Source organism: Agelaius tricolor, unplaced genomic scaffold (assembly GCF_023055355.1).
Source record: "Agelaius tricolor isolate 1412-34295 unplaced genomic scaffold, bAgeTri1.0.p SCAF_1, whole genome shotgun sequence".
Lineage (NCBI taxonomy): Eukaryota > Metazoa > Chordata > Aves > Passeriformes > Icteridae > Agelaius > Agelaius tricolor.
Genome location: NW_027269261.1, coordinates 71,199,581 through 71,211,718, shown reverse-complemented (window position 1 = coordinate 71,211,718; position 12,138 = coordinate 71,199,581). Strand labels below are relative to the sequence as shown.

At 37.4% G+C, this 12,138-nt stretch overlaps 1 protein-coding gene across 1 annotated transcript in view; it reads right to left on the bottom strand.

Moving 5' to 3' along the window:
- PDSS2 (decaprenyl diphosphate synthase subunit 2) overlaps positions 1-12,138 on the bottom strand; it is a 111,743-nt gene that overhangs the window by 17,371 nt on the left and 82,234 nt on the right. The window contains exons 4-5 of the mRNA XM_071439349.1: positions 9,470-9,544; positions 571-744 (exon numbers count right to left, since the gene is read on the bottom strand). Of these exons, the coding sequence (XP_071295450.1) occupies positions 571-744; positions 9,470-9,544 (249 nt within the window). The remainder of the gene's footprint in view (positions 1-570; positions 745-9,469; positions 9,545-12,138) is intronic.

Genomic DNA, 12,138 nt, shown 5'->3' with positions numbered 1-12,138 from the left:
CTTCTCTGTGGTGACCAGTGACAGGACCCGAGGGAATTGTCTGAAGTTGTGTCAGGGGAGGCTTAGGCTGGATATTAGAAAATATCACCCAGGGAGTGGTTTGGTACTGGAAAAGACTCCCCAGGGAAGTTGTCACAGCACCAGGCCTGAGAGAGTTCAGAAGTGTTTGGACAATGCTCTCAGGCACATGGTGACTCTTGGGGATGGTCCTGTGCAGGGCTGGAGCTGGACTCAATGATCCTTGTGGATCTCTTCCAATTCAACATATTCTATTACATGTTTCCTCCTGCAACTTCTGTTAATGGGACAGTGAGTTTAGGAGTAATGAAGGAGCAGAAAAGGTGAAGTTTTAAGCTGCTGCTGTGTGATTTTGGTAGTTCACAAGCTCTGTTCATACCAACAGTTTCTGCAAACATCTCACTCCATACAGCAGTCAAATTTCTCAACACTCATCTGCTGGCTAAAATCTACAGCATAAGTCACGCAGTATACGACAGAGCTCACAAGCAACACATCTTACAAGCCTTTCTTTCTGTATTTAAGCTCCCAGAACAAAAGGAAAAGGTGTACCTTATGACTCATAGACATATGCTTCCCATACTGGAATGCCATGTCCTGGATCTCAGCGCTGTGCTTTGCTAGCTCCATTGCAGCCTGGCAGCTCTTGGCCAGCAAGGCACTGTGCCTGAGGAAAACCTGCTCCTTCCACCTAGATATGCCAATGTCATCTGTGAGGCAGTTCTCCTGAAAATGAAACAAAGGCTAACATGAAAACACCAAAACTGCATGAGTCAGCTCACAGAAGTTAATGGTGTGGCATGGGTGAGTACTGTGTAGTACATAACAAAACAAAACAAACCAAACTTTGGGTGCCATGGTGCCAAATAAATTCTTTTAGGGATGAATAGAGGAAAGTATCAGAATAAATATATTGGCAGTTTCAAACAAAAACCTTTTCCATTTTCCTCTCAAAAAGGCAATGCAAAATATGTGGAGCTGTCAACAGATTCAATATAAATATTTTTTTTTTTAAATTACTATATCATCACACTGAACATTAACAGTGAGATATAGCCCTCATGAGGGACTGGGGAGAAAAAAAACTCACAACCAAAACTCCGAAACAAAACCAAAAAGCAACGCTTCCCCCCCACCAGAGTATACCTGCACTTCAGCCCCTTCCCAGTTACCAAGAACAAACAATCCCAAACAAACTTGAGAAATCCCTACAATTTTTCCTTTGTAGTCAGGAAAAAAACTAATTGTAACACGTGTTGAAAATTCTTATAGACTGCACTGAAAAAATGAAGGGCTGTGAGAGAGGACTTGTACCTCTTCTGCTTCCATATTAAGGGTGAGGAGCAACTGAAAGTATTAAAAAATAAATAAAGTTGCAATTTAGAAGTGTTGCGGATTAATTAACTTCCTCAGAGGCTGATAGAGGCATGTCAGTTATGCCTCTACTGAACTTTACCACCTTGACTGTAAGGTCAAAGATGCTCACTCAGCCTGTCTCAAAATCTTTAGTATCCAACATATTTATTTGGATAACTTTCCACAGTGTTTTAATTAACACAAATCAAATACTTTCTCCCAAAATCCAAATTCAGTTGCCATTCCTTTGACCCATAAGGTGTTAATATGCTACTAATTCACTCATGTCTTCAAAGCTAGACACTACTTTAATCTGTCTCACATACTGTCATGCCTTTAGGTACTCTCTAAGAAGGGGGGGGAAAACCCCAAAACCAGAAAAGATCACAGCTGTTTTGCTTAGAAAAATAAAATCAGTAATGAGAAGCTACAGAAAAAAAAATTAAAGCATAAAAATGTTTCAAATTTTGTAATTTCTCAGTTCAGCTGAATCTGTAATATACACTAAGCCAAAAGATATTCTCTAACAAAGTAATATAAAAACCCCTCATATACAACAAACCTTTTCCCTCAAAGTGATGTCAATTAAATTACTTAGAAATGAGCAAGAAGTAATTCTGTGTGACCCTATAGTTTTCTAGCAAGGTATTATCTGTCATGAAATCAGTAACAAATGAAATAGAATCCATCCGTTCAGCTCTAATTTTCCTCCCTTATGGATATCACCCAGAAGTGCTGTGTTACAAGGGAGAGGATAATTTGAGACTAATGGAAAAAGTAGGAGAATTCTGCAATGCCAAGTAACACAGAGCTGTATCGAAATGCCTTTGCTTTCAGACATACTATTAAGTTATACAAGGAAAGTGAAGAACAGTGAAACCACATGTTTGCTATTATGCATATGACAACTTACAAAGTCAAGCCTAAACTTTCCTCTGTTTCTGTATTTTTGTTTTAATATTTTAACTCAGCCCAGAGCATGTGCAAATTCCCATGACTGGCAAAATGTCAAAATGAGCATTTAATTCAAGTAGTTTCCCATATATCAAGTCTCTTTTTTTCCATTTAGATATAGGTCAATTTATTTTAAATTTAAAATCAGGAGCTGTTGGAAGACGAAACACAATCTTTTCCTTAACAACCAATCTGCTCAGTGAAAAAACAGTACTTACTAAAATTCGCTGGATGATACTGAAAATTGGCAGTGATTTTTATAATCGTTTGTTTTACATCAAATAAGAAAAAAATACTCAAGAAAGGTATCCTGAAACAATTTTGAAGTTAACAAAATATTTCAGAAGGCCCATAAATTGAAAATGATTGCTTTCTGTAGCCTTTGAGCAGCAAGAGAAGTGCAAACATTATGCAATATCAACTAAAGGAACTGAAGAAGCTTAAGCAGTCATTGCAACTCAATGTATACAAGAAAATTAATTCTATGATTCGTTACAAAATTATATTCCTAAACAAGCTTCAATTTCATTAACAGGATTGAAAAAGATGGCAGAAAAAGTTACTGTCCACTACACTAACATTACGTAAAAGCTTCAAGCACCTAAAATGAGCATCTAACTTCAAAAAACCCACAAGAATTGAACACATATTTGAAATCTTAAAAATATAAGTATTGTAAATCTCTGGGCGATAGAAACAAGCCAGTCATAAAAAGGTATTATATCCATATGGATGTGCTTTAGTATATGAACTTGCATGCCTGAATATAGCTGATTTTAATTAAAGAACTTCTTATGGCCACAGACCCCTAAAGCTTTTGCTGCTTAAGACAGAGGCAGACACATCCTTTTTTCAGCAAAACTTTCCAACAATGACATTTTTTCCCAAGCTTAACTCTCATGTTATACATAAAGTGTCTGCCAACCACACCACATTCTTACAAGGCTATGTAGGACAACATCTAAACACTATTTTAAAAACATCGAGGGAAAACCCAAACTACTTCTAGATTGCAAAGGCTGTAAAATCTGATATCACGACAGCTCTTACTACTTCTAGAGAAATTTTCACTGCTTTGTAAGCTTTGTTTTGTTTTGTCAGCAGTGGGTATAGAAGTGGACATTAGCTGGCCCAGAAGACTCCTAAGACTTTCTTATAAAAACCTCTCTAAAGTCAAATGAAGTTGTAGTTCACAGTGGTCAGACCTTTGATTAACAAATGCCTGTGGACTGACCTCATTCATAAATTCTGTCACCAAGAAATGGTCGATCATCACTTCCAATGGGAAATGAAGAACAGCTGAGGGCGCTCCCATTTTTCTATTGGCAAGGTCAGATACTGCTTTGTTAGAAATTGTCTAGTTGAGAATCTATTCCATTAAACTACTTCCATGATTTAAACTGTTTAAAACAATCACCTCAGGAAACAAAAAACTTCTAGAAAATTAAACTGGGAATAAAATATGTGATCATAACCAACAAGAAGGGCAGCTCTCAGTGACATCATCTAGGATCCCCAGTACAAAAGCAACACTTACAATAGCACAGTTTGATTTATCTCACCAAAGAAGACTTTTATATGAGGCTCAGCTGAAAACGTACTACAGAAATATGAATGAAAAACATGTCTTAAAAGTGCACAAACCCATTTGCAAAACCAAGAAGGAGCAGAAGTTGGAGACTTTAAACTTCAGCTATAGTTTGTAACACAGCCCATCATTTATTTCCATACCATGGCAGCTCTTTCTTAACCATCTGCTGCTGCACAAAGTGATCCAAACGTCTGAATCATTTATATCAAACATTAATTCAGTTCTCAATGGGCAAATAATCCACAGAAACACATAGAAATAATTTTACATTGCATATTCAAAGTTTAAAATTAGGTAGTTCAAGAACTTCTATTTTGCATAAATAAAATCCAGTGCAACCATGAATCACTCTACCAGCAGCAAGACCCTGTAAAACATTTCACACATGGTTCACATGAGCTTTCAGCAGATGTATTCATGCTTGCTGAACATGACAGGGCATGTTTTATTGGTCTATTAATACCTGTCTTCACTGCCTTTGGAGGAACAAGGGTGTCTGCAAATGGGTCAATAAAGCAAGCTACTGACTACTTTTATCATGACACTGTAAAAACAACAACACCTGGTTTTCAAAGAAAAGTTTATAAACTTATCATAAAGATAAATCTCTCTTCACAACTGTTACTTTTACATCTCCCTGGAAAAACTTAGTATTTAAAAGAACAAAAGCAGTAAATAAATAACATTGGCCTTCTTCTAGCTATGCTCTTTTTCCCCCAAACACATTTTCCTATTCTTTTCACAGATGCTCTTTGCTCAAATTCCATATTTTATGCTTTTCTTTAGTCTTGCAACAAAAACATTTGTTTAAAAAAAGTGAAAGCTCTGGCTCTGCTGCCCTGCTAAAAGGTGGTTTACATAACTCAAAATACATTTGATTTAATTCCTATAGTAAAATAATAAACAAATCCATTAGTTAGAGTACAGACTCATAGCAGTCAGTTAATGGACATGTGCAGTATTCCAAAACATTCCTCCTCAAAGCAGGGCCAGGGACCAAACATCGAAGAAGTGCTGGCACAGCTCACTGCATTTAGCCCATCCTTTTCCAGAAAATAAACTAATTTTCATTAAAAATCCTACTGTGGTCTAAAATAAATACCTGTTAATTCACTGTTTGATACAATGACTACTTGCTACTGAGGCCTTTGTTTTTTAAACTTGTTTTACATATTAGTTATGCACAACTTTCACAAAATTGCATCAAAAATTCCTAACAGCTCTTCTGGCCATCAGTGGAACATGTTGGGAATGGTCCTGTCTAAGATAATAGCCCCATGTTGACACTATAATGAGCTTTGCTAATGCACATTTATCACAGCTACATATTCTGATGACAAGAAAAAAATCCCCAAAACCCAACCAAGTTATTTCCCCACAAAGTCCCTCATGCTTTAAGATTACAAGAGCATTCTGGAAGGTTAAGCACAAGAGCCAACACACTGAAGTCCCTCTCTTGATTCTGCTGTTTGACCTTGAGCTTCCTTGTATCTCTTACACCTGTCATGTGAATCGACAGGAATATTAAAGTAACCCCCCCTTAGGTATTTGTTAAATGATCTGGAATATTAAAACAGAGGGGGTTTATAGATATGACAGTATTCTCTAAGTTAGCAAACATTTTAGAAACCTTCAGCCTCCTCAAAGTTGGAAACAGAGACTCAGAGCAATGGGGTTTTTTTTGTAAAAAATAGATAACCACAATCACAACTGAAGGCCAGACTAGACAATTTTCAACTTTGCACTCACTAAGGCAAAATTTTTACTCCCAAATTAGACCCAGATTTAGAGAAGGCAAATGGGAACTGGGAAGAATGTCCTTCACTTGCAGAATTTTGGGCTGAGAGGGGATATTGCAGAAAACTGCAATAGTTTATCATATCATCCCTTTCAGCTCCAGGTTATAGTCCAACATATGAGCTTAATACTGTTAATGCAATATATTAAACCACAGCAGCTGTTTGTTACTTTGAACATGAGTGACAAGCCTTAACCTTCAGGCTGTGTCAAAGCCTACACTTCGTAGTTTGTATTGTCACTTCAAATAACCATAAAAAGTTAAATATTTGCTTTTTCTTTCCTGGTTTCACACAGATCTAATGATTTACCTATTCAGAAAAAATGAAGCATGATCAAACAGAATGTACTAAAATGGGACAGCTGTAGGATTGCACGTGGCTGTGCAGAGGAAAAACAGTGGTAATGGAGCTGTCAAATAATTATATCCATTATATGTATTCAGGAGTAAACCAGGTCTTGTAAGGTCAAATAATTCTTTGAACTTTCCTACTGGGTTATCCAAATGAAGAAGACTGAAACTTTTTTTTTTTTTTGCAAACATGAACTAACATGAACTTAGGGTCTCAGAAAAGAAAGATTAACTTTGCGGAGATATTTTTGTCTACGTTCAGGTAGACATTCAGCAAAGTTCAAAACAACTTGGTGCTAAGTTAGTTTATTTTATGGTACTAAAGAGCTTTAAAACAATTGCATTAAGGACATTTAACATATGAAGTACAGTTTTCTTGCCTCAGGGAAAAAAAAAAAAAAAAAAACAAGGTGAGAAGACATCCTTCTGCTTTTCCAAATTTAGGAAATTCCCAGCAATGAAAATACTACTACTAGCATCCCTCTGCTCTATTCCTAAAAAGAAAAATAAGTTTGACATTTGAGATTTAGTTGTGGAGCAGATTAAAGCATTTGTCTTACCTCTGGGAAATGCAGTTCATAATTTTGTTTCAATCAAATTGCAATTAGGGAAGGAGGGAAGATGCACAAAGGACAGAAATAATAAGACAGACCAACAACTGAACAAGTCTATTTGCCAGTCTTTGCTAAAGAAATGTTCAGAACATGAATGGGACACTGCCTCAGCAGAACAGGGCGAGGAGAGCAGCAGGGATATGTCTCAGCACAACATAGAACTAAATTTCTCAGAGAACTAGATAGAAAAAATTAAAGCAGATGCCACAACTTGCTGTAGGTCTCATCAGAAGCCACACACTACCCATTATAAAGGCTGAACTTCAGGCACTGTCATGTAAGTGTCTCTATTACACCACCACACTAATTGTGTTTTGAGTTAACTGGGTTCCCCTTAGGAAGGGTACAGTGTACTTGCAACTCTCCTTAGACAGAAATAGTCACTGAAACAAAATAAGTCTTTGCTATTTGTAACTGGGCCAGGGCAGGGTAAATGTCATGCAGCTGCGCTTAGCTTATCTCACACTTCCCCTTGCAATCCACACATGTGGAGGACTTCAGTAAGGCAACAGAAAATAGAAAAAGAATGATTAACAAAGAAAAGATAAAGATCTTCTGCAGTGGAAAGAACTCAAATGAGTCCACAACATTTCTCACTTACAGAGGGGCCATGGTTTCAAGAAAATGCAGTTTCACTGCTGATGAACCTGTAGAGCTTTACCTCTACACATGAAAAAGCAGAAGTAGATGAGTGTTTTTTAAATATACCTGCAATCTACTTGTATTTAGAAACCTGCTAAACAACATTTAACATGGAAAACAACATTTCAACTATTCTTGGCAAAAATCTCAAAGATGTCATCTATTTTAACATATAACCCTGAGCATGGTCCTTGGGAGCAACACTGAAGGCTGAGGTCAGTTTATACACAGGTTAAACACAGCAGGTGCAGAAGCACCACCAAGTTCCCAATGCTGCCCTCCTGCCATGCCTCCACCCAGGATCCACTCCTGAGAGGTGCCAAAGGACATGCCAGGCATGCCATCCTTTCCATGCATCCCAGGGGCTGTCTGTGGGCAGCTCCTGAGTGTGCCATTACCGCTGTCCTGCTGGAGGCTCTCACTCAGCTCGGCAGTGTGATCATTCCCTTCCCTGGCTTCAGTCAAAATGATGGCTATACCTCAGCAAAGTTGGTTTTAGTGACATGGCTTTGCTGCTGCAGAGCAGGAGAGACAGAGAGTGTCCAGGGGAGCAGCACTCTCCAGAACACAGAGCTGCTGTCCAGTGGCACTCTCCACCTGCCCATTGTGGTTTGCTTGGTGCAGAGGCATCAGGGCAGGCATCTGCTGTAGCAGCAGTCCATGAGAACAGCATTTCACCATGGTATCAATTTTGTTACATATGACAACACAGCAATAGTAAACCAGAGCTGTAATTTCAGTGCACAACACCTGCTGAACCATAAGATTCAAGTCTCCAAGGCACATGAGACAACACCACTAGAAGTGAATCTATCTACCTCAGTGGGCTTCAAGATCGATACTCACATATACACAGTGCTCATCAGTGCATGAAAACTTGCTATGATAAAACCTGTAGAGGTCGTGGCAACCTTAAATCACTGATTTTATTGCATGTGTTAAGATATGCCATAAAATGAAAAAATTTAAAAAATCTCTAGTTTGAAAGTAAATGAAGAAATGAAAATGAAAAAAACTCTTTGCTCTAACATGTAAGCCTACTCAAGAATGGTCTCTAGAAATTCCCTTAAATATTCCAGTAAAGATAAAAATACCTACATCTGATTTGACCAATTTTTATTACTGTGCCTGCTGAACAATAACACAGAATATCTGCAATTGCCTTTGATGAAATACAAGATTATTTGTTGTGAAATGCTGGCAGCTATTATCTTGGCCCATGCTGACTTCAGAAAATATGTGCACAGTGATTTCTGATGGAGAAGAATGTTGCAGACATCTTTTTGTGAAAATATTTTCTTAGGATTTTCTCTCTTCTGAGAAGCTGAGGCCTCAGAAACAAAATGTAAACAATGGTTATCTGCTGCTGTGGAATGCATCAGGTGTGTCTGTGATTGGGCCATTTTGAATGTTTACAATTAATGGCCAACCACAGACCAGAAAGCTTGGACTCTCTGTCCGAGCCAGCTGCCTTTGTTATCATTCTTCTCTATTCTCTTCTGAGCTAGCCTTCTGAGAGACGAAACCTTTCCTTCTATTTCTTTTTAGTATAGTTATAATGTAATATATATATATATCATAAAATAATAAATCAAGCCTTCTGAACATGGAGTCAACATTCTTGTCTCTTGCCTCATCCAAGAACTCCTGTGAACGCTGTCACAGAAGAACACAGGGCTACACACTCCTACCACTCCAGGACAAAACTCAGAAGAAAGGACATGTCATAAATTCAGGAAGAAGCATTCTGTAAACCTCTTTGGGCTTGGAAACAACAGGTTTGACATGAAAATATTAATGACGTAGACAACGTTGTAATGAATACCTCTAACAGAACCTTGGCTAGGAACCTGTGGAAGCATTTGGAAATCCTGTAGTAAGATGTGCCTAGAGCTGCTGGTAATGACACACGACAGTATTCTATTAAGCACTCACAAAAACAAAATAGTTCCTCCTTGAGATTTCTAGAAACTTCTATCAGAGCTTACAGGTGTCATAATGATGCTCCTGTTGAAACCCACCAGGACTAACAACTCTTGTGCCTTCTCCCTCCTTTTATACAGGTGAGAAAGTCATCGTATTTACAGTAGTCACACATTAATATCACCAAATGCCTAGGGTACATAAATCTAGTGAAATTCTTACCTCAGATGATTTTGAGTTTTCATAATATATCCCTTGAACTAAGTCACCAATAGCACTTGAAATGAGTTCCACAACCTGTAAAAGAAAAGGAGAAAAAGCCTTACATCTTTAATTATCACCAAATTGACTTACAAAGCTACTGCCAGATTTCCAGAGAGATAAACCACGAAGAAAGCTAATTGTGAAAGACTTCAGGATTTACTGAGATATATTCTGTGATATGTCTCTACTAAAACCTCTACTACAGTAACTCTTCTATCAAAGTTTTAAGTTAATATAAATGAAAAACAAGACTTGTTTTTCCTACAGTGTGAACTATAGAGTGTATTCTCACAAGGACGTTCACAGAACTAATAAATCCCAGTTCATGAATATGAGACAGTACCTCATCTGGGCTTTGTTTTGTTTTGTTTTTTTCCTGCCAAGTAAATACTTCACAATATCTCTCCTTGGGAGCTGTTAAAATTCTAATCTTCGTGGCTAATACAGAAAAGTCAGAATCCATAGAAAGGTAACCTTTCAAACGTGATCATTTGGTATTCAGGTGCCATGGGAATGCACTGTGGATGTATTTAGTGCATGGCCTGAGGCTCAGCTGTACCACATACACTGAAAGCCTGCAACACGGGAATGTTTAAATCAGATTTATCAATCTGTATTATCTTCAGGGTTCAGGCTTTTTATTTTATTCAAGCGAAGCCTAAAAATCTGAACTTGATCCAGAATGTAAAACAAGTCGTCCACAGTCTCCCTGGAACTACTGTAAAATTTGAAGTTGTGCACATGAACTGTCTTAATTGGAACAAAATACTCAGATTTATTGTAAAATTAAATGCAGGCATTTCAAATAAGCACACCTTAAGGCTACCTCTGGTTGCTCACAAAGTTTTAATTTCTTGAATGTTTCATTTCCTATGCATATGAGTCTATATCTGATTCCTCTTTTTGCTTCCTAAAATTCAATGTAGTTCTTATTGAATTAAAAGATTTAGTTTCAATTTTTATCATTCTTGTAACTGAAGACAAGAAGTCAAATGATAAAACCCTAACGGAAAGATATTCTAACATTTAGGCATGCTTTATTTGATAATAAAACCACATTTGTATGCTAGTTTTGAGTACTAGCAGAAAGGTTGTGTTTTCTTTTTTTTAAACATTGGTTCATATACATATTCATATACACACAGCAAGTGCTAACTTTAGAAATGGTGCTGATTAAAAGTCATGTTTTTTCTTGCAATGCATATGGGTTAATTTGCAAGACCTACAAAAACAGCCTGAAAAAAAAAAAATCACATTGCCCTTTAGGAAACTAGACACCGAAGAAATATTGTAGCAATATGAGCTTTGAAGGAACTGAAAGGACAATGATCCTACAGTGTTACCAGATGTGTTGAGTTATTTAAGGGGGGGTACAGAGAAAATGAGGGGCTCTTTTTTTTTTTTAACAACAACCCTCACCCCACCCCCCCTTTTTTTTTTTTTTTTAAGGTATCAGATAAGCCTTATTCCCAAATCCAGGAGGACTGAGTATCGCCAATAGGTCTATGAAAGTCTGTAACTAAATGCCCAGGATCAGATTGTATTACAGTTTATACAAGCAACATCCCAAGATTCTTCTGATGGCTAGGACACATAATACAGATCAATCACTCACTCAAAAATGTTATGGTTTGTGAAACGGTCTGAGCTCAGAGACCTACACTGGTAATACGAAGAGGAATTTACAAAGACACAGAGTCCTACTCTAAATGTCAAAGTGATAGTATGAACTTTTAACAATGCAGCTGGCTCTGGATAACTAGACCTTTTCCTCTCTTGCCTGAAATTCTAGACTGAGCAGGACCCTGTTTTGGGGTTTCTTTTTTCCACCTCTCCTCCCTCTTTTTAGTGCAACTCTACTCTCCAAGGCAATTTTAACTGGCTTAACACAAGCTTGGTGAAATATTTGTGAACAATTATATCTCTTCCTCTAAGAGTTTATAAAACATCTCAGGAGAATGACACAACAACTATTTAGAAGAATCTTTATTATGTTAAATACCATTTAGCCACATATTGAGCATTATATGTTAGTGAGAATTTAGTATTAATATTACCCCTCTTATTTCCAAATATATATAAAAATACTTTTAAGGTAATGTAAGGCTATAAAGATCACTACCAGGAATGAAATTCCAGTTTCAAGAGCACAGTGGGATGCTTGCATGAGGCTCTGTTACCTCACCAATCCTTAATCTGATCTATGAAAAGTATCTCCTGCTTAACATCAGTGGCCTGGGGTCCTGAGCGCTGGGGAAAGAAATGAGAAACGAGGAAACCAGGCAATTTTCCTCTGCATTCCAAAACGACAGAGGAAGAAAAATTATTACAGATTCAGTAGTATTCATGAAATGATACAGTGTCTAGCTCTTATGTAGCACTTTTCATCAGAAAATTTGAAAGCAATCAACATCTCCTGTTAAATTATTCCCTACTGTTTTATGTAAGGGGAAAATGGCAACAGTAAACTGATTTTCCAGAAAATCATGCAGTCTGCCAGGGTAAGAGCAGCAAAACTATCCAAGCTGTCTTCATTTTCATTGCTGCCTTTCTGCCTGACCAGTGCTGACGTTTCTGAGATGTAAGTCTGAGGAGAGAAGAAGTTAGATGAAAAATGAAGTGCTCTC